General features: G+C 33.7%; 1 protein-coding gene across 2 annotated transcripts in view; it reads right to left on the minus strand.

Annotated features, from left to right (window-relative positions):
- KLHL1 (kelch like family member 1) overlaps positions 1 to 25,723 on the minus strand; it is a 361,548-nt gene that overhangs the window by 225,030 nt on the left and 110,795 nt on the right. Inside the window, exons 2-3 of one of the 2 annotated variants that reach the window (XM_047081490.1) lie at positions 17,976 to 18,158; positions 1,711 to 1,847 (exon numbers count right to left, since the gene is read on the minus strand). In XM_047081490.1, the coding sequence (XP_046937446.1) occupies positions 1,711 to 1,847; positions 17,976 to 18,158 (320 nt within the window). The remainder of the gene's footprint in view (positions 1 to 1,710; positions 1,848 to 17,975; positions 18,159 to 25,723) is intronic. The other variant, XM_047081567.1, reaches the window with a different exon arrangement.

Below are 25,723 nucleotides of genomic sequence, written 5' to 3' on the forward strand. Positions count from 1 at the left end.
AATTCTTTCTCTATCCTTTTGAGATGCTAATAATTTGAAAAGCCTTTTTGCCAGTTTTACAAGCCAGGGATCTTGCTCTCAAGGATCCGGAAGCATTCTGTTTGAAATGCCAACTTCAAGGATGATAGCATCCTTATTTCTCAGTTCTTTGTGGGAGGGTAGAAGTGTACTTTGAGTGAGTGCCTTGCTCTAAGTTTTAAAATTACATCATAATCGCAAAGGAAAAGTTTACTTTTACATCTGCAACTGCAGATGGCCTGTGTTCTCTCTCATCCTAGCATTTAAAAATCTTCTCTCCTTCCCCTTAAATACTGAATTCTGCCTCTCTTCCCTATTGCAACAGCCTTGTTGACTCCTTTAACTTTGCCCAGTGTAATATTTACTTTGACAAAACAGAATTTAAAAATAACTGAGGCTGGGAAATATCCATGTCTGTCCATCACATTGCTACTTTGAGATACAGCACCCAGAGCAGAAGCATTTTTCTTTTTCAAAAAGGCTTCATTTACTGATTGTTATATTAGCAAACTCCTCTGGATGAGAAGCCAAATCCTCCAGGAACACAGATTCCCAATAGTTTTATAGACTTTTCGTTCTAGTGGCCGATCTTTACCAAGTCACCTTACTTTCCCTGTAACCCGAAATACTACAAAAACATAGCTCCTTACACTGGGGTCCTCTGATTTGATAATCAGGTCCTAGCCTACCTTTTTTTGTCTTATTAAATACCAGGATTGAGAGTTCAGGCAAAATGAACCACCTGCCATTTCTAAAAAAAAAAAAAAAAATATATATATATATATATATATATATATATATATTACATCAATTCATTCTATCTGCCTTTGCTTCTATACCAAGATTTTATTATAATGTCTCCCCTTAGCACACTAATCTTGGAAATTATTAAAATGTTTTAAATGAATATGAGCCCTGATAATGCCTGGAGAGGCAGGTTTTATGTCTTCAACTCTCTTTTAATGTATCACCTTATACCGTATTCATTCCCTCATTTAACTTCTCTACTTGGACTGTGAGCTTCTGTAAGACAAAGGTATGGCTGATTCATTGGTTTATTCTCCAGAGATACAGCTGATACTTGCACCTTTGAAACATTCATCAAATGTTTGCTAATTGGCAAACTTATCTGAATGTGGTAAACATAACATGGTGCAAAGGCCATTAGGAAACATCAATATAGTAGATCAGGAAGAAAATGCTTCAAAAATTAGTCACTTTCATAACTCTAAATATCTTCATTGTCCCTTTCAACTACATTTGTTAAATCCACATTAAATGTTCTGTGAAGATTTTAATGTTAAAATAATATATTACAAGGAGAAAAGAGTTCTTTCAACCCATACTTTCCAAAAGGAAAACAAATGAGAATCTATTTCCTTGCCTAATGCTCTAAGTATGGATACCAACAAATTTTTATTTGAGAATTAATAACCTCTCCCCAGCTCATTCCATTGACTATTTTTATAAACTTATTAAATCCTTTGTGGAAGGGAATAGGATATATGTATACATATATACATTTTTGATTTCACGACAAATGAACAAGTATTCTGATTTTTCTGTTACACAATCTTTCAACTGAAAAAAATAAAAAATACAAACTAAGCACATTTTTAAGCTTTAAATCCTATACCAAAATTCTAAAACTCACAAGACAGCAACATAAAGCTATAATTCTTTTTACTGTACCTGTATATGCAAACTGGACAAGGTCCCAGAGGGCATTGGGGTCTATGCCTTCCATCTTGATCTCCTCTTGCTTTGCTTCACAAACATCACTTGTGAACATGGCAGCAAAATAGTCGGAGACTGAGCTCAGGACGAGCCTGAAAGAGTCATAGGATCTAGTTTAGGTCACAAATGTAAAGCAGCAAAATGCTAAGTACTAATAAGAATGCAGTACAGACTCTATTTATCTACCTATATAACATCTATGTATCTCTGTATCATCAATCTATTTACTGCCTTACAGATTGTACTTTTCAAAACTAAATTAGGATCTTCCATTCCACCTTTGGTCACAGAACATTCTCCTACATTTTCGTCCATCATTTTAAACACATTTTTTTTTTCTTTCTCACATTTAGTTCTTTGACCCTTTAAAAATTTTTTTTTCAACATTTATTTATTTATTTTTTTGGGGGGGACAGAGAGAGACAGAGCATGAACGGGGGAGGGGCAGAGAGAGAGGGAGACACAGAATCGGAAACAGCCTCCAGGCTCCGAGCCATCAGCCCAGAGCCTGACGCGGGGCTCGAACTCACGGACTGCGAGATCGTGACCTGGATGAAGTCGGACGCTTAACCGACTGCGCCACCCAGGCGCCCCTCTTTGACCCTTTTAGATAGGAATCCAATTTTATTTCTGTCTACATACTCACCTACTTTTTACCATGCTATCTACTAAAGGCTTTGATTTGCCCTTACTGAATTAATGGTGCCATCTATATTAAAAATTTGAGTCCTGAATGTGTAGTTATCTATGTCAGAGATTTCTATTGTTTTTTTGCTTATTTGCCTGTTCTTGTGGTAATATAGTATTCTTTTTAATACTATGATTCTAAATATGCCTTTATAACCAAATGAGGAAAATCCTCTGTCTTTATTTTTATTTAACTATTAGTGAAGTTTTATTCTTCATGTAAAGTTTAATGGAATTTTGTTAAGCTTTTCAAATAAGTTAAATGGAATTTTAATTAAAAATGCACTGGGGGCACCTGGGTGGCTTAGTTGGTTGAGTGACCTACTTGGTTTCAACTCAGGTCATGATCTCATGGTTTCGTGGGTTTGGGCCCAATGTCAGGCTCTGTCCTGGCAGCTCAGAGCCTGTTTGGGACTTCCTTTCTCCCTCTCTCTGCCCCTCCCCCATTCATGCTGTCTCTCTCTCAAAATAAATAAATAAACTTAAAAAAATGCACTGAATTTCTGATTTTATTTATGGGGATCACTGGCATATTTATAATTTAAAGTTATCCAACACAAAAGTATAAAATATCTCTTCATGTAGTCAGGATATCTTGTCTGCTTTCTATTCAAATTTTAAAATTTTCCCTAAAATTGTCTTGTATATTCTTGGTTGCTTTCTTCATACTTTATAGTTTTGTTGGCCTTATGTGTCATAACTTAAGACAAATTCTATTATTTGTTGTTTTTTGTTGGTTTAAAATCCATTAGTTGAAATTGTCATAAATCCATCTTTTATCTGGCACATTTACTGAATTATCTTACTAGTTCTTTTGACTCTGCCACTTTTTTTTTCTAGGTAGATGATTATAACACCTGTAAATAATCTCATTTTGACCCATTCTTGTTTATTTTCTGTAACACTTTTTCTTTTGCTTTTCTTAAAATGTCCTCCAGGACCTCAGGTGCTCCAGTGCTGTGTTGAACATATACTCTGCCAGGGGAGAAAATTTGTGTATTTCTCTACCCTAAAAGGAACACATCTAAAGATTCTCCTTTTAGTGAGATAGTTGCTGAATGGATTGGTATATAATTTTTATCACGTCAGAAAGACCCCTTTAATTTCTAGCTTTGCTAGCCACTTTTGTAATTTATATGGGTGTTAAAATTCATAAAGCTCCTTTTATCTTAATCACAATTATTTTTAGGGTTTTTTATTTATAGTCACAAGAAAAATTAACCTATACAATTTTATTTTGTGGTATTTTCTTATCTGATTTTTGAATTAATATTATATAACCTCATAAAATGAGGTGGCATCTTCAAGTCTTTTAAATTTTATATAACGATTTATAGAAGAAAGCAATTAATTTTTGTTTTAAGATGTTCTAGAACTTACCCTAAAAATTTCTTGGTTTGACTATTTTGAGAAATGGTGACATGATCTCATCTCAATTATTTAATAAGCGGCATGGCTTATTTTTGTGTTCTATTTCTTCAACATCAACTTTTGCGTTGAACATTTTTAAAAATTTACGCATCTTATCTAGATTCTCAGATTAATAATGTATATTAACATGTAAAAAAATTATGCTTGGCTTTAGTATGCCTGGGTGGCTCAGTTAGTTAAGCTCTTGGTTTAGGCTCAGGTCATGATCTCAGGATTCATGACTTCAAGCCCCACATGACTGCTGCTAGTGCAGAGCCTGCTTGGGATTCTTCTTCTTTCCTTCTCTCTCTGCTCTTTCCCTTCTCACTTTCTCTCCCTCTCTCAAAATAAATAAATGAACTTTAAAAAGTAATATTAAAAGTTAAAAAAGTATATATTTTAATGTATTTGTTCATTTGGGTTAATCTTTTTGATGCCTTTTTAAAAAATTTCATTCATTAATATTTTAATTGCATCTTTTTCTTGTGTATATATGTATGTATTTTTTTAAAAGTGCTTTTTCTTGAGTAGGTATCAGAATTTATTTTTTCTATAAAGAGTCAGATATCAAGTATTTTAGGCATTGGGATATATACACACACACACACACACATATATATATACACACACACACATATATATAAATACACACATATATATATGTGCATATATAAATATATTTCCCTTTTCAAAAACGTTCATTTCATTAAAATACAAGAATGAATTTTAGCTCATGATCCATTCAAAAGAATCTGTACACCAGATTTGGCCCCTGAACAGAAGTTGGCTGACTCAGTCTAGAGATTGAAATTTTGATTTTTAACTAATAATAGTATCATCAAATAAAATGATACTACTTTGTGAATATTGTAAAAGCCTTACAACAGCATAATTCTACTTACCCAATCCTGGGCAATCAAAAATAAAGAAATTTATATATTTATTTATTTATTTATTTATTTATTCATTCATGCGCTTGTTTGTTTATTTATTTATTTATTTATATTTTGAGAGAGAGACAGAGAGAGAGAGAGCTCCTGCACACACACACACACACACACACGTGAGCAGGGTGAGGGGCAGAGAAAGAGGGAGAGAGGGAATTAAGCAGGCTCCATGCCAAGAGCAGAGCCTGACTTGGGGCTCCATCTCACACCCAGAGATCATGACCTGAACAGAAATTGATTCCAATGCTTTACCAATTGAGTCACTCAGTCACACCAAGAATTTTTTTAAAGAAGAATGTATATGCGAAGGTATATAAAAAATATTTTATATTTATCCCTTTCTTCATCTTTTCTGGGCTCTATTCATTTCTGAAGAAGTAGACTTCCATCTGGTATCAATACCCTTTAACTGGAAGAACTTTCTTTAGTATTTATTGTACTGCAGGTCTGATAATAATAAATTCTATCAGTTTTCATTGATCAAAAAAGGTCTTCATTTTGGTGTACTGAAAATATCTTGGGGAAACTGGATTGCTCAGTCAGTTAAGAGTCCGACCCTTGGTTTCAGCCACGTCATGATCTCACAGTTCATGGGATAGAACCTTGTACTGAGCTCTGTGCTGGGAGTGTGGAGACTGCTTTGGGATTCTCTGTCTCTCCCTCTCTCTTTGCCCTTCTTCCACTCGTTCTTTCTCATTCTCTCAAAGTAAATAAATAAACTTAAAAAAAAGAATATCATACAAAATTTTTTCATTTGATATAGAATTCTAGCATTTGGAGCTAGAAAAATAATAATCTGTTATGATACAGGGTCTAATGTTTATAATAGAAAATCAGCTTTCATTCTTATAATTGTTTTCCTGATGTACTATGTCCTTTATCTCTAATTGTTTTTACTTTCTTCCCCCTCTTTATCTTAGGATTTTAATAGTTTGACTGCTATGATATGCCTCGATGTGGTTACTTGGTACTTACTCTGATTATGGTTTTCTGAGCATCCTGGAGCAGTGAATGGGCCTTTTGACAAATTTTAAGTTATCTGCAGGGTGCCTTGGTAGCTCAGTCAGTTCAGCATCCAAATGTTGGTTTCAGCTCAAGTCATGATCTGATGGTTCATGATTCAAGCCCCACATCACTCTCTGCACTGACAGTGTGTGGAGCCTGCTTGAGATTCTCTCTCTCTCTCTCTCTCTCTCTCTCTGCCCCTACCCAACTCACATGCCCTCTCTTGAAATTTTCTGGTGACTTATTTGCATTTTAATGGGAGTGAATATTTTTCACATGCTGTAAAATCCTAAGTAGAAATATAAATTTAAAAAATATTGAGCACAAATTTTGACAAAATATTCTGTTTCCAAAGAAATATAAAACTGTAAAAAAAAATGGGGGGCGCCTGGGTGGCGCAGTCGGTTAAGCGTCCGACTTCAGCCAGGTCACGATCTCGCGGTCCGTGAGTTCGAGCCCCGCGTCGGGCTCTGGGCTGATGGCTCAGAGCCTGGAGCCTGTTTCCGATTCTGTGTCTCCCTCTCTCTCTGCCCCTCCCCCGTTCATGCTCTGTCTCTCTCTGTCCCAAAAATAAATAAACGTTGAAAAAAAAAATAAAAAAAAAACTGTAAAAAAAATGCATTGTGCTTAAGAGGTATGATTTTCACAGTTGTTTAAATTAGAAATGCTGAAACTTCTTTTTGTTTTAAATATATTAGAGGAAATTACTACATTCTTGAAGATCATCAGAGAAAGTTTACTCCTTGATGGAAGAGGAGATGAAAATACGGAAATGCAGAAGAGTAAAATAAATCCTATGATGCTGGATTGAAATTGGATATATCATTGTAAATTTATAGTTCTTAATAAAAAAATAGAAATACTGTGTGCATATGTGTGTACAGGTGTATGTAAATTAAGAGATGAGTGTGTACATGTGTATCCTTGGGTAAAAAACTGACCACAGACAGTGCTGAACCAGGGAAAGCACAAGGGGATTCTGGAACATCATTCTTTTTTTTTTTTTCAGAAAGTGAGGAAATGCTTACAAAGTGATGTGGGATATGTCAAAAGAACCAAAGGTGGTGCTTACATCTGTAAGCTCAATAACAGTACACTTTGGATGCACTTTTCTTTATAAGAACGTTGTCAGGGAAAAGAGAGGAAGAAACGTCAATACAGGGCATTGTGATCTTAACATTTTCTTTTTTTAAATCAGGAGAAAGTTTTAAAATTATTTATTTTTTAATTTGATGTGTTCATATCTTATTTCTATGTAAGTGAAAGGCATGGTGAAAGCTAACTTTAACCATGAAAGACATTCCTTCTTTTAAGTGAAAACAGTCATTTAATATATACTTTATGCATTTAAAGACTACTTTATGGGATCCATGATTTTAACTATCCTATTAATATTAATGCCTAGGGTAGAAACATGTTCAAAATATTTAAAGTTATCAATTTGTTATAAATTTAATTGATCCATTTGTAACTAAACATGTCTTTTCTTTATATTCTAAAAGTCTGAAAAAATAGTAAAGACACAGATATCTTCAAATATTTATCTCATGCCAATTATATACATCAGTGTCAAATCAAAGGAACTTAACAGTCTATACTATGAAAATAAACTGCCATAAACCAGAGATATGTATATCTTTCCTAGAGCACAAGAATATTAATATAAAGTTAACTGGTTTAATCTTACACATAGAAAGTCTTTATTTATAACAGGGTCACATCCATATAGAGGAAAATAGGTGACCTGTGGAATTCGATCTTAATTACATGAAATCTTCTCAATCAACTATAATGTACAAAATATGTTACATCTTTAATTCAGTAAGAGAAGTGCAAAAAAGTTTATACTGCATTTAGATTTAGTGACACATGAGATGTGAATTAGATTTTGGAAGAGGGATTTAATGCATAACAGAAAATAATATATTTATACATACATACATAACTTCTATTAATGCAAGGGAAGCAAGAGTAGAAAATACATAAAAGTGAATGCATGCGGCCATTCTCGAAAATCTTTCATTGAGGTCATCACAAATTTATTTCCTTCCAAATCTATTACTTGTCTAGCCCTACTTCAATTTACTGGTGGTGTTTAACATTGTTGACCTCCCCCTCTTCTTTAAATCCCCTTTTTAGCTAAGGCAGTACAGACTTTCTTATCTCAGCTTACTTCTGATTCTTTGACTTCTTTCTCTTCTTCCTTCTTGACCCTCTCATTGCCCTAGGTGTTTTTTTATTTTCCTCAGAATTTTCTCTAAATTTTTGACTTAACACTGACTGTTAAGTGAGTCATCCTCTTCAGAATCATCCTCTAGCATAGCCTTTATTATTACTGTTATGGTGGTTTTAAATCTTGCCTTGCATCTCAAATGCCTAGAGAAACTGCTCACCAGATATCACAGTATTTCAGATGCTCTAAACCAAACTCAGAGTATTCCCTGTGAGATTTCTGTATTCATTTTTATTTCTCTGTTACTGATTGGCATACCACCAATATATTGAACTTTCAGAGTATATATTACAAAGTCATTATTTACGTCTCCTCTTTAATTGCCTATATCAAATATGACACAAAATCCATATTCTCTTTTGTATTGGACTTTGAGGTTGCTCTACCCAGACCCCCTTTATCTGTCACAACTATGCCCTCCAGTGCCAATGATATTATCATCTAACTGCTATCCCATCTCTAGAATCACACTTGGTGGAACAGGAGCTGCCTCCCTGGGATTTTATGTGTTCAGTTCTTCCTACCTCATCCCCTGACCCTCACAACCCCTCCCTCAACCTGTGGGTGGGCCCGATGGCAATGAATAATAGAAGCAGAGTGTAAAATGTTGTCTTTTTCCTCAAAGTGTGACTAACTCTGCAGCAAGTCATGTGCCAGAGCTTCTTGGGAATTAAAGATAAAACAAGGCTTCACCTGAGACTACATCTTTGATTTGCTCCTTCCTCTGCCCTATCCTTTTCCCTTTCTTCTGATGATGCTCTTTAAATAAACCTGCCTACCTGAATTCCAGTCTCCAGCTCTACTTCCAGGACACCTTACTTAGGACACATATCTCAAAATATTTCTCAGTTCATCTCTTTCTCTATATTTATACAGTACTCATTTCATGCCTGGATTAACTTCAACAGCTTCCTAGATCATTAACTAGTTTTGGCTGTCCCCATTTTCTGTGTTTTCTAAAGTGGCCCCATTTTTGTAAATTATGATAGTTGTTAATATATTGTTTCTACAGAACTACCTGGGTTTGAATTCTACTTCTACGTCTTGTTAAATGCATAACTTGGATGAATGTCTTACTTTCTCCATTTCTCCATTTTCTATTCTGTAAGAAAAAGGTGGGGGAAATAAAGATTTCTTTCCATTTCAGGACAAAATGGGTTAGTATATTCAAAGTACTTCCAACATGGCCTTGCACATAAGCAGCACAGTGAATGTTAACTAGCATTAGGCCTATTATTATTATTATTGACTTAATTATGTTATACCGCTCTTCAGGAACCTACATGAGCTCCTAATTATGTACATCATTTGAATTTAAATTTCTCTCCTGGTTTTCAAAATCTGTCATAATCATTTTTGCCCCATTTTACAGCTTAATTCCCCAGTATTTCCAATACAAATGGTTCTACTTCGCTAAGCCAGTATCTCACAATTTCCACAAATTCTTTACTTCTCTATTTTTCCATATTATTATCATAATCTAAAATAGCACACTTCTTCTTTTCCACTAGGCTGACCTCAAACAGAATTTTTCAGAAAAACTGCTAATTTCCTTATTTGATTATCTCTGCATTTGGAATCAAAACCATATATTTCCATTTGCAGTTAAGAAATATATGATAACTATTATAACTTTCTTAATTTTCATAGGGGTTATTCTTTCCTCCTCAAAATTAGTGTAAACTTCACACGGAAAAGGTCATATTTTATAATCCTTTTATATCACCAAAAGGGAATAGACCAAGGCATACGTGTTTGATATACATTTTTTTTCATGCAACGAAAGATGCTTCATGTACTGCAGAATATCAGTAGTACACATAAAGAGGACATTAAAATGATACCTAAATGATGGGTAAAAAAAGTAAGACAAAAGTTTTTCAGCTTCTCTTATCTCTCCCTCTCCCAGTTTTATTGAGATATTATTGACATATAACATGGGTTTGTAGTATAGATTATGATTATTTGATACATATATATATATATATATATATATATATAGTAAAGGGATTACCACAATATATTTATAATTGTTGCATTTTGTGGTGAATTGAATCCTTTATTATTATGTATGGTCATCTTTGTTTCTTGCCACCATTATGCTTTAAAGACTATGCTGTCTGATAAAAGGATAGCTATACTTGCTCTCTTTTTGTTTCCATTTTCTCAGAATATCTTTTTCCATTCCTTCATTTTTGAGACTATGTGTGACCTTGAAGCTGAAGTGAGTCTCTTGTAGGCAGCATATAGTTAGGTGTTATTTTTTAATCCATTCATTCACTCTATACCTTTTGATTTCACAATTTAATCCTATTTTATTTAGAATATTTATTGATAGGTAAGAATTTAAAATGCCATCTAGTTATTTTCTGGCTGTTTTGCATTCCTTTGTTCCTTTCTTCCTCTTTTGCTATCTTTCTTTGTGAATTAGTAATTTCTCATAATGTCATGCTTTGATTCCCTTTTTTTCTTTTGTGTATTTACTTTAAGTTTTTGTGCTGCGGTTACCAAGAGGCTTACATAAAACAGCCTATAAATGGAACAGTCTATTTTAAGGTGATAACAACTTAACTTCAATCACATACAAAAATTACTTTTTTACTCCCTCCATATTTTGTTTTGATTTCACAATTTACCTCTTTATGTACTGTGTACTTTACATACTTTATATACTGTGTAATCATTAATTAATGATTACAATAATAAGTACTTTTAACACATTTGTCTTCTTTTTTTTGTCTTCTAATCACTTTATTAGAGTTAAGTGATAAACACATCATGACATTACAGTTTTAGATTATTCTGAATTTGACTATAGCTTTAGCTTTACTAGTATGTATTATACTTTCAAGTTTTCATGTTGCTAATTAGAATCCTTTCATTTCAACTTGAAGAACTCCTTTCAGCATTTCTTGAAAGGCAAGTCTAGTAGTGATGTACTTTCTCAGCTCATGATCCCTTGTGGCCTTGCATTGTGGTCTATGCATTCAAGGAAGGTGGTGTGGCTCTTCCAATCTTCACAGACTGGCTTGGGCAGGCAAAAACCTTCACCAGTCTGCCTATCCAGAGATCCTGGGTTGGCCATCTGGTGGTATCTGTTTACAGGCTTCATTCTGAAGTCCTTGAGTGGGCATGTCTAGTTTCTGGGTGAGCAGGTGAGTGGGCCTGACATTGGGTATGCAAGGGTCTAGCCTAGTGCTTGAGTATCTAGGGGTAGGCCTGGAGCTTGGGATCACTGCAGTGGGCCTGGCATTTGAGTCTAAAGTGACTGGCTTGGGACCTGGATCTGCAGGGGCAGATGTGGGTCCTGGGTCTACATGATCCAATCAGGTACCAGGGACATTGGTTTGAGTCTGGCATCTGGCTCCATAGACCTGATTTGGTCGTAGTATGGTTTGGGAGCCTGGTTTCATGGGAGCCAAACTGGAGGCTTAGGGACATTGTATCCGGCTTGGCACTAGAGTGAGCATGGAGGTTGGGGCCTATGGAGTCAACTATAACCTGGGAGTTTGGGAGCCAGCCTGAAGGTTCTTTCTGCTGGGGCAGGTCTGGTGTTGAGACAAGTAGAGAGCCTGAATCCATGGGAGCCAGCTTTGAGTTGAGGTTCTCAGGGTCCGGCATGACACTGGGGTGGGCCAGAGATCATTGGTACACAGGAGCTGGCTTGGTGCAATGGTGGCACAATAGCCTAGACCTGTGGTAGTCAAACTGGCTGGGCCCAGCCAGGGACCTGGGTTTACGAGAACATGCCTGCAGCCTGGGTTCCAGGTGACTGATTGGGGGTATGGGGCCACCAGGAGCCTGAGCCATGGTAGCAGGCCATGGCTGGGATGTGCTGGGAGCCCGTGTCCACAGGAGTCCTCTGGAAGCCTGGCACTATGGGCCCTGCCTGGGGCTGTGGGAGTTACCTGGGGCCACTGAATCCAACAGGCACAGGGATTTTTTTTTTCTGAAGTTGATTCAGAGCTTTATTAACTATCAAGCTGATTGAGAGATTTAGATGGATGTTGGATTTAATAAAATAGGAGAAATGAGTTATTCCTCTGTCAGCACAGATAAACTATGTAAATAAACTTTCCATCAGTACAGAGACACTACTACTTGCCTACTGCTGAGTATTAATATCTGTTGCTTATGAAAGTAATTTCTTTTTACTGTATTTAATATTTTAAGTGTTTCTTTTTTTAATTTTTTTAACATTTATTTATTTTCAAAGCAGAGAGAGAGAGAGAGAGAGTGAGTGAGCAGGGGAGGGACAAAGAGAGAGAGGGAGACACAGAATCCAAAGCAGGCTTCAGGGTCTGAGCTGTCAGTGCAGAGCCCGACATGGGGCTTGAACCCACCAACCATGAGACCATGACCTGAGCCGAAGCTGGACGCACAACCGACTGAGCCACCCAGGAGCCCCATGTTTTAAGTGCTTCTAATACATCATTTCAATTGCCGCTTTGAGTTTCAACTATTTTCATGATACTAGTGTTCAGTAAAGAACACACATATAAATATGAATATATATTCATAATATTCATATATATATATATTCTTAAAAAAATTAAATATATTCTCAAACATTAAAAAAAATGAAAACATAATATGGTGCTAAACGAAACGCCCAGGGTTTTGGTCTACAGAGCAGGATTCTTTCTGTCTGCAACAAATTATCATTTAATTTTTTATTTAAGTCTTTATTTGATCATGAATTATTACACACTCATTCTAAAGAGTTCAAAGAATATCTATGTTTATACATTAAAACAATAGCTAGTCCCTTCTTTATCCTGACTACTTGTATTCTCCAGGTATAAGCTTTATTGACAGTATGTTGAATATCTTTCCACACTGTTTCTATGTACATAAAATTATATCTAATATTATTTCCAACTTGGAGGATGTTAGCTATTTAAGATTTTCTCACTTATTTCTGTCAAATGCACTTACCCTTAATAATTGCTAGAGGGGGAAAAGACTTTCACAAGCTAAATTATATTTCATTATATACCTGTATATTGTAACAGAGTAGGCCCTGAAAACCCCTTAAATCTCTTACCATTGAAAATTCGATTATCCAATTATTAATATTGATCTGTTGGTCTAATTTTCAGTATCTGACCTCTCTGATTATAGGAAGACTACATAGCAAAAAATTCTGTATAATTAGTACTTAGGGATTTATGTTCAGTTTTTTGGTTCATTTGTTGTTAATCAATTATTCTGGGCCATTTTATGAGAAGTTTATATTTATTTTAGAATTCCTCTGAAAACTTAAAGCACAGATGAATTCAGAATTGTGATTATTTTCCATGACAAAAATGTATTAATGTGTCATCTTGAGTGTAATTAACTTTTCAGAGCTAACTTACTTAAATATATGCCTAGTGGGGCACTTGAGTGGCTCAGTCAGTTGAGCATCTGACCCTCGATTTCAGCTCAGGTCATTACCTCATGGTTCATGAGATTGACCACTGCATCAGGCTCTGAGCTGATAGCATGGAGCCTATTTGGCATTCTCTCTCTGCAAGTCACTCTGACCCTCCTCCACTTGCACACACATGTGCACTCTCTCTCTCAAAATAAATGAATAAATTTTCAAAATAAATACATAAAAATATGCTGAGCAATAACCTAACATACCTATATAAACATGGCATTTCATAATACATTCATAGTTGTGACTTATATCAGGTTAAAAACATATATACAATATAACCAATACAAAAACAAAGGGTTTTATGGAGAGCTCTTTAATGGCCATAATCTGTTAATTTAAATAGGGATTAATATGAAAGTTTTGAATGATGAGATAATAAAATGAAATTAAATATATATGACTTTATGAATGGATATTTAGTGAGTACTTATCACACTAAATTTCAATGTCTTTCCTAAAGGAGCAGTAGACCTTACTGAAAGTTATTTCTTTTTTCATTATTTGAAATTATTATAATAGTCCCTTGTTCCAGTGCTAATGATCATATCATCATGTATATTTTGCCTAAAGGCAATATTCATCTGTACTAATCAAAATATAACAAAATAACTTCAAAATCCATTCCTTCCTTACTATTTCTAAGATGATTATTTGTTTAAAGCAAAGAGCTAATCACTTATTCATTACTATCATTTCACTGTGCAAAAGTATAAATAAAGAGGGGCATTGTATCTGCAATTACTAAAAACAGCACTTGCCTTTTTTCAGGTGCCTTATAAATATTTCCCCACATATTTGTTAATGTATGTTTAACTTAGAATCATAACTATGCAAATTACTTGTAAAATAACAGTACTAAAATTTTAAGCCATGGTGTAAAGAAAATATAAATTCTTATTTGCATCAATTTAGGATATAGACTTAGATTAAATTTTTTCTTGTCACATTTAAGGGAAATATAGATGACCAACAATAAAATACTTGTTTTAATATCTGCTAACTATATAAAATATTTTAAATGTTCAGAGTAATATGTATAAAAATAATACATTACTCAAATGTTTTAGAATATCTGAAATTAGAAACAATATTATTTCTGGGACATTTGGGTGGCTCAGTTGGTTAAGTGTCCAACTTCAGCTCAAGTCATGATCTCACAGTTTGTGAGTTTGAGCCCCGTGTTGGACTCTGTGCTGATGGCTCAGAGCCTGGTGCCTGCTTCAGCTTCTGTGTGTGTGTCTCTCTCTGCCCCTCCCCTGCTTGCACTCTGTCTCTCTCTGTCTCAAACATAAATACACAGAAGGGGTGCTTGGGTGGCTCAGTCGGTTAAGCATCCAACTTCAGCCCAGGTCATGATCTCACAGTTTGTGAGTTCTAGCCCAGCGTCGGGCTCTGTGCTGACAGCTCAGAGCCTGGAGCCTGCTTTGGATTCTGTGTCTCTCTCTCTCTGCCAAACCCTGCTCACACTCTTTCTGTCTCTCTCTCTCAAAAATAAACATTAAAACAAATTAAAAAATAAATAAAGATTAAAACAATTTAAAATTTAAAAAAGAAATGACATTATTTCTTAATCATCTGGATTATTATAAAATAACTTGCATAATTAAATTATTTATAAAATAATATTAACAATCTAGATTTAAAAAGTAACAAAGAGGGGCTCCCGGGTGGTTCAGTCAGTTGAACATCTGACTTGATTTCCACTCAGGTCATGATTTCATGGTTAGTGAGTTTGAGACCCTCATCAGGCTCTTTGCTGTCAGCACTGAGACTGCTTTGGACCTTCTATTCCCCTCTTTCTCTGATCCTCCTCCACTCATGCTCTCTCTGTGAAAAATAAATATTTATAAAAAAAGTAACAAAGAAAAGAATGTAAAATATAATTAATATGGGAGGATTGCTCAGTATATTGGTTACAAATGCTTCAAATGAAAAATCTTAAATTACTACAAATAAAAGTCTTAAAATACGACTGTAAATTATGTGAAACATTGCTCTTTTTAAAAAAATTAATGACCATTTGTTGTGCTAATATACTTTTGAGTTGATTGAATCTCTCTCTCTACACGCACACACACACACACATATATATGTGTGTGTGTGTGTGTATGTGTGTATATATACGTAATTATTTAACCAATTTGTAAGTTAAATGAAGTAAACTTAGTTACATTCTCAAAGAAGAATATCTCTTACATTGAAATTTTTATCCAGATGTTAGTTCGGGATAATTAGCATATTTGCCACACATATTACAATATCGAATATCTCAATAATAATGACTATTTGTTAATTGTTTTTTTTGCCAATAATAATGCAATTTCATAGAAATATTTGAAAATGCATGTGAATATTATATAATTAGAATTGTCTCTATAGTTAGATGATCAATTGAAAACTGCAGTAGTTATTCAATGTTAAATGTTCCCTCCTATGCATTTCTAAGTGTATCAAATTCAATGTTCACATTTTAATATTGCTATCATAGTAGAAATATACCCTCATTCTTCAGGAATGTTTTTTATTGTCAGCACTTAGATGTATATATATTTCTAGGTAGTAAAATTTAAGTTAAAAAATATAGAAAATAGGAATACATTAAAAATATTTTTTGTATGTTGATAACATCTTCTTTCTACTAATCAATTAGTGTTAGTAATATTAAACAACATATATCAAGGTAATCTAAGATTATTTGCCTATATATTCAAGTATTTAAAATAATAAAATAATAAGAATCCAAACTAAATTTAATTCTTTTCTCAATTAAAATTTCACATTAAAAAATTGAAAAAGTACAAAATTGACCTCAAATTTAATGAATTTTCATAAGTAAACTGATAGGAAATTAATATGGCACAAAGTAATTGGATGTTTAGTTCATGTAACTTGAAATTATTAATAATAAATATATAAGGAATGTTTAAAAATATATTAGCTTTCAAATATATTGGACATTAAGAATAATATTAGTATGTCATACATTAAAAATAATAATAAATGTAAAATAAAGATGTTATCATGAAGTATTTTGAATTTCCTAGTTGAAACAAATAATGTATACCCAATATAACCTGATTTCCTTTTATTTTTTATTTCTATTTATTTATATTTTTAAAGTAGGATTCATGCACAGCTTGGAGCCCAACACAGGGCTTGAATTCATGACCCTGAGAACAAGACCAGAACTGAGACCTAGAGTCAGTTGCTTAACCAACTGAGCAACTGAGGCACCCTAACGCCTGACCTGATTTCCTTTTAGTTTTGTCAGAAAAGTACATTTCATTTCAGATTTTAGGTACATTCTCCTATGTTAAAATGGATCTCCACTTAGTGTGATTATGTGAAACATAAAATGGAGTATTTATCAACCTTAGTTAGAAGAAGTTTTCTTTTTGAAGTATTTATATTTGCTTTATTATAAAATGTTTACTCTAATGGCATTATAAATCTCCCCCAAAATAAATAAAAAGTAAAAGAAAAATAACTTAAGCTCTCTTAAAAATATGGATCCTCAACTATTATAAATAGATTTAGCTATGATCATTTGACAGAGATTAGTAGGATACATTTATATTATGATTTATAATTCTACAAATTTATCTCTATCCTTCATCTTTTTTTTTTTGCATTTGAATCATAGCACTATGAAAGATGAAATGTGTTAATAGATGGAATATCAAATTATTCTTGATGTTCTTACTGGAAAATCTAACTTTCATTCACAGTAGGCTTTGACCATCTAATATGAGCCTGACAACATTTAAGAGCATAACAGCCACGTTATGGATAAACACATGAAAACACACAAACACAATACAGTAATCCTTAGTTTGCAAGCATAATTCATTCTGGAAACATGCTTATAATCCAAAACACTCATATATCAAAGTGAATTTCAAGAACAATTGGCTCGATCATGTGAAGTATCACATACTACCTACATTACAAGACATCTCTTGTTTACTAAGTTAAAATTTATTAGAAATGTTTGCTCATCTTGCAGAACACTTGCAGACCAAGTTACATGCAATCTAAGATTTTACTGTATTTTTATAATAAAATATCCTATATGTCATATATTTTATCATAAAATATCTAGAAATTCATAACAAAATATCAAAGTCAAAATATTTCAAATTGTATTTGAACCCCTTTTTTTCTTCCATAAATCAGAGACTTGAGAACTTGAGTGCTTTAAACACAGGGATCAGCAAACTATGACCCATGGACTAAATCTGGCCTGCTCCCTATTGCACAAACCACAAGCTAGTTACAGGTTTTATATTTTTAAATGGTTGGGGAAAAATCAAAGGATCAATATATTCCACAACATGTGAAAACTAAATGGAATTCAAATCCCTTTGCCCATAAATACAGTTCTATTGAACCACACACACAAAAAATTAGATGCTTAACTCTCTAATCATATAATGTTTTACATCTACATACCAGAGTATCATTTCCAAATATATGAATGCATGTATCCAATTAAGACAGGTTACTATACCTGTGCGCAGGTATCTTTCGGTTCCCAACAATGAGGATAACATCACAGAGTTGCTGTTGTTTCAAATAACTTTCCATTTTTCTGAAGGTTTGCTCAGCATGGTGAACGGCCTGATAGAATTCTTCAGAGCTACTGGAGTCCATATCACTTTGAGGTGTCAGTGAATGGCTAGTTGCTGACAACCTGCAAGTCACATACAAAAAAGATGGTGTTTATAAAGTGCTAGGAGTTGACCAAAATGACACACAGAGTTTTAGAATTTTATAGGGAAATCAATGCATCTCTCCTTATGTCCATCATTGTTAATGTAAGTCAGAAAAATCTATTTAGGGTGAAATAATTTGCGCTGGAAGCCATAAATGAATTGTTAATTATCTTTTTTTCTTGTCTTAAAATGATTTAAAAGATAGGTTATCTGTATTTATTAGGACATTAAATTAAAAAGCCAAATAAGTAACAGAAATAGTCAATTACGAATATGCATGCCTGTTCTAAAATTGATTACTAATAAAATGTTAATTTAATACATTTGAAAATGAGATAGATTATCTAATTATACTACCCTAAATTACGATTCCTGTGAGGTTATAATAAATGTTCCTTTACAGAAGTAGGTGACTTTTATTATGAGAAATTATGAAACATGGTTTGTAAAAAAGATTGAAAATAAATTTGAAATTAAATTGTTGAGTTTTAGGGGCGCCTGGGTGGCGCAGTCGGTTAAGCGTCCGACTTCAGCCAGGTCACGATCTCGCGGTCCGGGAGTTCGAGCCCCGCGTCAGGCTCTGGGCTGATGGCTCAGAGCCTGGAGCCTGTTTCTGATTCTGTGTCTCCCTCTCTCTCTGCCCCTCCCCCATTCATGCTCTGTCTCTCTCTGTCTTAAAAATAAAATAAACGTTGGAAGAAAAAAAATTTTAAATTGTTGAGTTTTATATTCCACACCCAACTGATTAAATATATATACAGCATGCAGTAGCTCAACAAGTACTTTGAAATATATATATATGTATCAAATATATATATAATATGTATGTATGCATGCATATACACATGTGCATACACATGTATATATGCATATACACATATGAGTATATTTAATAAACTTTAAATTTTGAAAAAATTAATACTGAATTTTGGCTACTGCATTTATTAATATCATAGACTGTTTCACAATGAAGACATTGAAATACCATGCTCCATATCAAGGAGAAGACTCTATCAAAATGTGAATGGTAGGCCCAGAAGACCCAACCAAGTGTTTGATAACAATAATAATGAAATATCTTATTTCAAGATAAAAAATAACATGGGGGAATTATGCTTCCAATTACAGGGGAATAACTTGTAGTTGACTAAACCCCTCACCAAGAACACCAGAAAAAATGTTACATATAATATCAAAATAATTAAATGAATTTAATAATAACTACTAAGGCAACCAGGATCTGATAGATCAAGAACTTAGAATAAAGATAAACTCACAGAAGTCAGCTCAAAATTCTACACTGCTTTTTGTTTCCCTCTAAAGTTATTTACTAATTATAAGCAGCATAGGGTGAGATTCTGAGAAACTCAGCATAATGAAGCAGCCAACAGTATCATGGGGCTTGGAGGAAAGGATGGATATTGGAATTAGGGGTTCCAAAGGTAATCAGAACTTGAGAGATAATTGAAGGGCCACAAAGGAAAGTTTAGGAAAGGCTGTCATTGTGTACCAATTTTCCCCAGAGGTATTTGTGACTCCTAAGCACTGCTAGACAAGCAGAAAATGGCTTAAAGGACATTGAAATGTTAAATAGAACTTGAAAGATAAAAATTTGGATTCAAGGACCAGCAAGGATGAGGGATGCTGGTAACTACACAGGCTCTCAGTTGGGCCCCCTGAAGGATTGGTTGTATCCCAGGAGTCAAGGGTCCTGGAAATACAAGAGATAACACAAAGACAGAAATCTAGATTTGAATCAATGAAGCCTCTGAGTGCATTAAGGTGATCCTCTAATCTAAATGTCATAAAATAGTCAAAATAAACCCCTTAAAAAAAGATAACTTGATAGAAACTCTGATTTCTTCTGCATGTATATAATGCTTGACATTAAAGTAAAAAAAAGTAGGCCTATAAACAAACTAGACCTAGGGAGAAAACAGACAATAGAAACTATTAGTTATAGATGTGAAAATATCTGTTATTAATATATTTTAATATAAATAAAAAGGTGGATAGTTTTAAGAACATTAGGTTATATGAATAAATCAACTGGAAATGTAATAATTTAAGATTTTGGTAGAGGAATTGAACTTGCAGATTGGATGCAGGTGAAGCAAAGATAATGTAAAAATAAATAGAAAATATTGAAACTAAATTATTGATATAAAAAGATAAAAACAGTAGTTTCTGAAACAAATGAAACTTGGTAAGACATTGTAATATTCCCATAATTATAGTTTTAAAAGTAGAGAGAGACATAATAGGGCAAAAGCCATCTGAAGAAATATTGGCCAAGAGTTTTCAAAAATATGTTAAAGACATCAAGATTCAAGACTCACTATCCATCCACAATAAAACAAAACTGCACATGATGGTAAAACCAATGCAAAGCTAGAAACAAAAGGAAGAGAGAAAAAAAAACTTTCTTAAAAAGTTGCCAGAGAATACAAAATAAGAACTTTTCCTCCAACTTGTTTAATGAGGTAAATATAACACGGAAACAAAATTGAAAAGGATGTTACAAGGAAAGAAAAATTAATGGTCATTCTCTCTCCTACACAGATTTACAAAAATCTTAAAAATTTTTAAATGTTTATTCATTTTTGAGAGACAGAGACAGACCATGAGCAGGGGTGGGGCAGAGAGACAGGGAGACACAGAATTCGAAGAAGACTCCAGGCACAAAGCCCGATGTGGGGCTCGAACCGACAAACCATGAAATCATGACCTGAGCTAAAGTGGGATGCTCAACTAATTGAGCCACCCAGGCACCCAGATTTACAAAAATCTTAAGCAAAACACTAGTAACTAAATACAAAACTGTATGTAAAAAAGAAATACATAAAAAAGATATATATTAAATATATACTGGATAATGCATCACAAGTAAGTTACACTTAATTAAGGAACACATTTTCATCATATAAAATCACCTAATTCATTCATATAGCAAACATATTTAATGGAAACCTTTCCTCATTGAGATTTAAAATGAAATTCATTAGTGCCACCTCTATTCAACATTTTTCTGGAGTGTCTTTCCAATGTAATGTAAGCAAAGAAAAAAATAAAAGTCCATTAGAGTTAGACAAGGAAAAACTATAAAATTAATATTATTTCCAGAAGACATGTTTGTGCACATAGAAAATCCAAAAGAATCTGCAGACAAGTTTACAAATCTAAATCCATTAAAATTATGTGTGTTCTCTGTTATCTACAATATTTGTCTACACAATATGGTTATTTTCACCAGACTTTACCAGTTTTTCCTTACATATTTAAAACTAATAGAAATTTTGCTATACCATATGTTTGCCTTTCACAAGTTTGCAAATTACAACCCCAGAATATGGTCATTTCCTGGAATATATTTTAGGAATTCAGGCTCAGGCATATGTGGCAAGAACATTCTTCTATACATTAACACATTGAACAGAAAAGTCACAAAATGCCCTGCAAGAAGGAGTTGTAAATCTAGACCGAACATATCATTATTGGATTTCAGTTTACTATGGTGAATCAAGTCAGGACTATCAGGAGTATAGGCTGCCAAATAGATCAAAACTGACCCACTGAGATCCCAATGTTTCTGGTCTGGTACCAGACTGCGTGAACAGAATCCTAAAGTCAAGATGTTAGAGATGACCCTGCAGAAGGGCTCCAGATTGGCTTAAAGGAGGTTTGTGATAAGGGCTACATTCAGATCCTCATGTAAATTTCCTACAAGTCAAATAACATACTTATGGCTGAAAGGTTTATACCTCACTAAGATTTTCAGAGCCTGGGAAATGTTAGCAAGGAAAGAATTTAATGTAGCTGATCTTCAAGTCACTCAAGTTGTAGTGGACATGATATAAGAAGAAATAGTGAAAGAAATAGAATAATACCATTTTAGAGTTTGGTGAGAACAAAGAACTGCAAATGAAGTAGGGCACAGAATTTTACAGGATTTTTTTTAAAGTCAAAAAGCTAATTACTGTGAAGGTGGCACCTTCTTTTCCGTAATCTAGGTACTCTAACAAATCTTGACTGTCATACAGATGTGGGCCTTTGCTGAAGAATTTGAAAGTAATTTAAAAGGATAAGTCAAAAGAACAGAGAGCTGGAAACAAGACTACAAACTATTTTTTCCGACTTCATCTTCACTCCTCACTTTTTTTTCCTAAAAGTTCTAAATCTTTGACTTTCTCCACATTATATTTGAAGACTAGTTATTTTTCTTGGAGGTTGGTAGATCTGTCAAGAAAAATGGTTATGTTGGTTTGATTTGATTTTTCTCCCTATAAAGTCACTGTCACAGTGCTTGCACATTTCCTCATAAATCATTTCCTGATCTCAGGCTTGAATAGAACTCCTTGTCCTTGACCTTTGACTCAGGATTTAAGAAGAAGTTTCCACATCAGAGCATTTAGGATTATTAAACTAAGATTTATTATTTAATCTTCCCATCATATATCCAGCCTTATTAGTTTAACAAATCAGATCTTAAAATTTTATGAAATAGAGATATCTTTATAATGTTTCCTATAAATATAAAGTAAAAATCTGACATTGTATGATTTCTCTTATTGTCTAATTTTTACGTGTTCATCCTAAATAAACTTTATAATCTCTTTCCAATGTGAGAGTCTCTCAGATGTTGTGATCTGACACCGTAACAATTATCTTTATTGTGGCCCAATAATGTAAAGCTTCAAGTTCCAAGAAATGAAATTTTCAAAGGGCAATATGACTTCTTCCCATCGGAATTTAAACATGCTTAGGAATTCCCCAACCAGTGATATACAAAACAATAAAATGATTACCAAATTTTCTCGAACTCATGAACTCAAGCCACAGCTATTCCTATTTCCTTTCCCAACCATATGTCTGTCCCCAAAGTGTTGTCTGCACTCATTATCCTAATTCCTGACTCTCTGAATACTCCTCAATCCATGGCAATCTAACTTCCCAATCACCTATATAATGAAACTGCTTTTGCAACAGCACTAGTGTCTTTTCTTATGGGTTTATTTAGCTTTAATTGTCATTTCTTAATTGCTGAGAACTGGCCAATGTGCATTCGTATTCCTATGCTGAACAATTCAGGACTGAACATCACTTACATTTCCTGTACCAAACAATTCTGAAAAAAAAAAAGGATATTTTCTTCTTTTTGTGGTAAATAATATTGGGATCTGTGGAAATATTTTGACTCTCGCACCAGGAAATAGTTACTTCTAGAAGATTAGACTGTGAATTAACTTAAAAAAATAAACGGCTGTAAGAACTAACTACTATTCATCTCTTTTCACTTTAAAACTCTCTACCTATGTGCCCATTTAAAGCTATTACACCATAAATTGTGCACTGTCAATCAGGCTCCAGCCTTCAGTGTCTCCATGGTTCAAACTACATATGATATATTATAAATGCCTAACGATCTGATATTTTCTCCAACACTTTAAAAATTTTGTTTAACGTTTATTCACTTTTGAGAGAGAGAGAGAGACAGAGGGTGAGCAGGGGAGGTTACAGAGAGAGAGACACACAGAATCTGAAGCAGACTCCAGGCTCTGAGCTGTCAGCACAGAGCCCGACGTGGGGCTTGAACCCATGAACTGCAGATTCATGATCTGAGCCCAATCAGATGCTTAACCAACTAAGCCACCCAGGCGCCCCTATTTTCTCCAACTCTTAATACCTATCAGCTCAAGTTCTAATTCTAATCATACTAATTAATTCCAGTTTTCCATACCTGTTTCTTCTATAGCCTTCACACACATTTTGCTCTTTGCCTAAAACCTCCATAACATAGTCACATTCTCATGGATAGCTTTACTTTTTCAGATATTAGTTTAACTATCACTTTTGTCTCAGAAAGATGTGTTTTAATCCATATTGTTTGGGGAGTCATGGTTTACCCTGACATGCTAATTATCCAATATGTTTTAAATATGTTTTTGGCATGTAGAATATTTTAGGAGTTTAATTATTTGTTGAGTAAATGAGTGAAAATATTCTATGAGAAATTGGCCTTGGCCAAATACTGATTTTAATTGCTCATGGTTTTCTTGTATGCTTCATTGAACACAAAAATATACTTTTGGTAAAGTAATATATATCCCCAAATTTGACGGTGTGCCTGGCACACAGAAAGTAGTTAGTAAATGTTTGTGTGAATTCCTATTGTTGAATTTCAAATAGCTTCCATAACTGAGAAGAAAAAGAATACATAACTACTATAACCCAAATATGAATGCTTTTGTTTTCTCTGATAGTGTTTTTATGCACATTGTGAAAATACTAAAGAATACACTAAGTATACTACAGAAATATTTTTATTTTAATTTCTTAATATTTTAAAATATTTATTTTTAGGACAGAGAGAGACACACACACAGAGTGTGACTGGGGGAGGGGCAGAGAGAGAAGGAGACATAGAATCTGAAGCAGGCTCCAGGCTCTGAGCTGTCAGGGCAAAGCCCAAGGTGGAGTTTGGACCCACAAACCATGAGATCATGACCTGAGCCAAAGTTGGACACTTAACTGATTGAGCCACCCAGGTGCACTCAGAAAATACTTTTAAAAATCCTTTAAACAGGGGCAGTTGGGTGGCTCAGTTGGTTAAGCATCCGTCTTTGGCTCAGGTCATGATGTCGCCATCTGTGAGTTTGAGCCCCACATCAGGCTCTGTGCTGACAGCGTAGAGCCTGGAGCCTGTTTCAGATTCTGTGTCTCCCTCGCTCTCTATCCTTCCCCCATTCACACTCTGTCTCTCAAAAATAAATAAAAACATTAAAAATTTTTTTTGTAAAATCCTTTAAATAGATACAATGAATTTATTTCAAACAAAGGTCCCTAAGACTAGGTCCCAGTGTCATTATATCTTTAATGTTATTGTATAAGTGTAGACCTAAAATGGCAAATAAATTTGCAACTTTTTTTTTCTGTAGCAATAAGATAGTTTTTGTTTTGAGAGAATAATCTAAAGAACATTCCCATAATTTCAGATAAAGGAATTACCAATACATAATTCTTGGGCGAGAAACTGAAGACAGTGAAAGATGTTGTTATTTAAGTTATTAAGAAATAAGTATTTGTGTTAGCTATGAAGTTAGTGTATACTACAAGCTTCTGTTCATATTAGCAAAACATTTATTTTAACTTTAAAAATTGTTTCTCATTAAAAGTTTGTTATTTGCTTCCTTCTTTACATTGCTTAAATATTTTATATGAAACATATGTCATTTAAATTTTAAAACCATAAAGTCATTATTACAAATCATTATGTAATATTATGTAAATGATATTATGCAAATAATTATGTAATATTATGTAAATAATATCAAAGATCAAAAAGTAACCAAAAATTATCAGGCAATAAAATACAATAGTAATGCTTATGTCACCCTGAAAGTCCTATACCTAAAGTTAATATTTGATTATTTAAAAAAGATAAAGAAAAGAAATGGGAAAAATTTGTAAATAAGTAAATTTAAAGAACCAACTTTGCTTATTACAACAGGAAAGTATGAAGCATCATCATCATATATTGGTATGG

The sequence above is a fragment of the Lynx rufus genome, unplaced genomic scaffold (assembly GCF_022079265.1).
Source record: "Lynx rufus isolate CCGP_SWC_20201006 ecotype Redwood Valley unplaced genomic scaffold, mLynRuf1.p SCAF_1, whole genome shotgun sequence".
In the NCBI taxonomy this organism is placed as follows: Eukaryota; Metazoa; Chordata; class Mammalia; order Carnivora; family Felidae; genus Lynx; species Lynx rufus.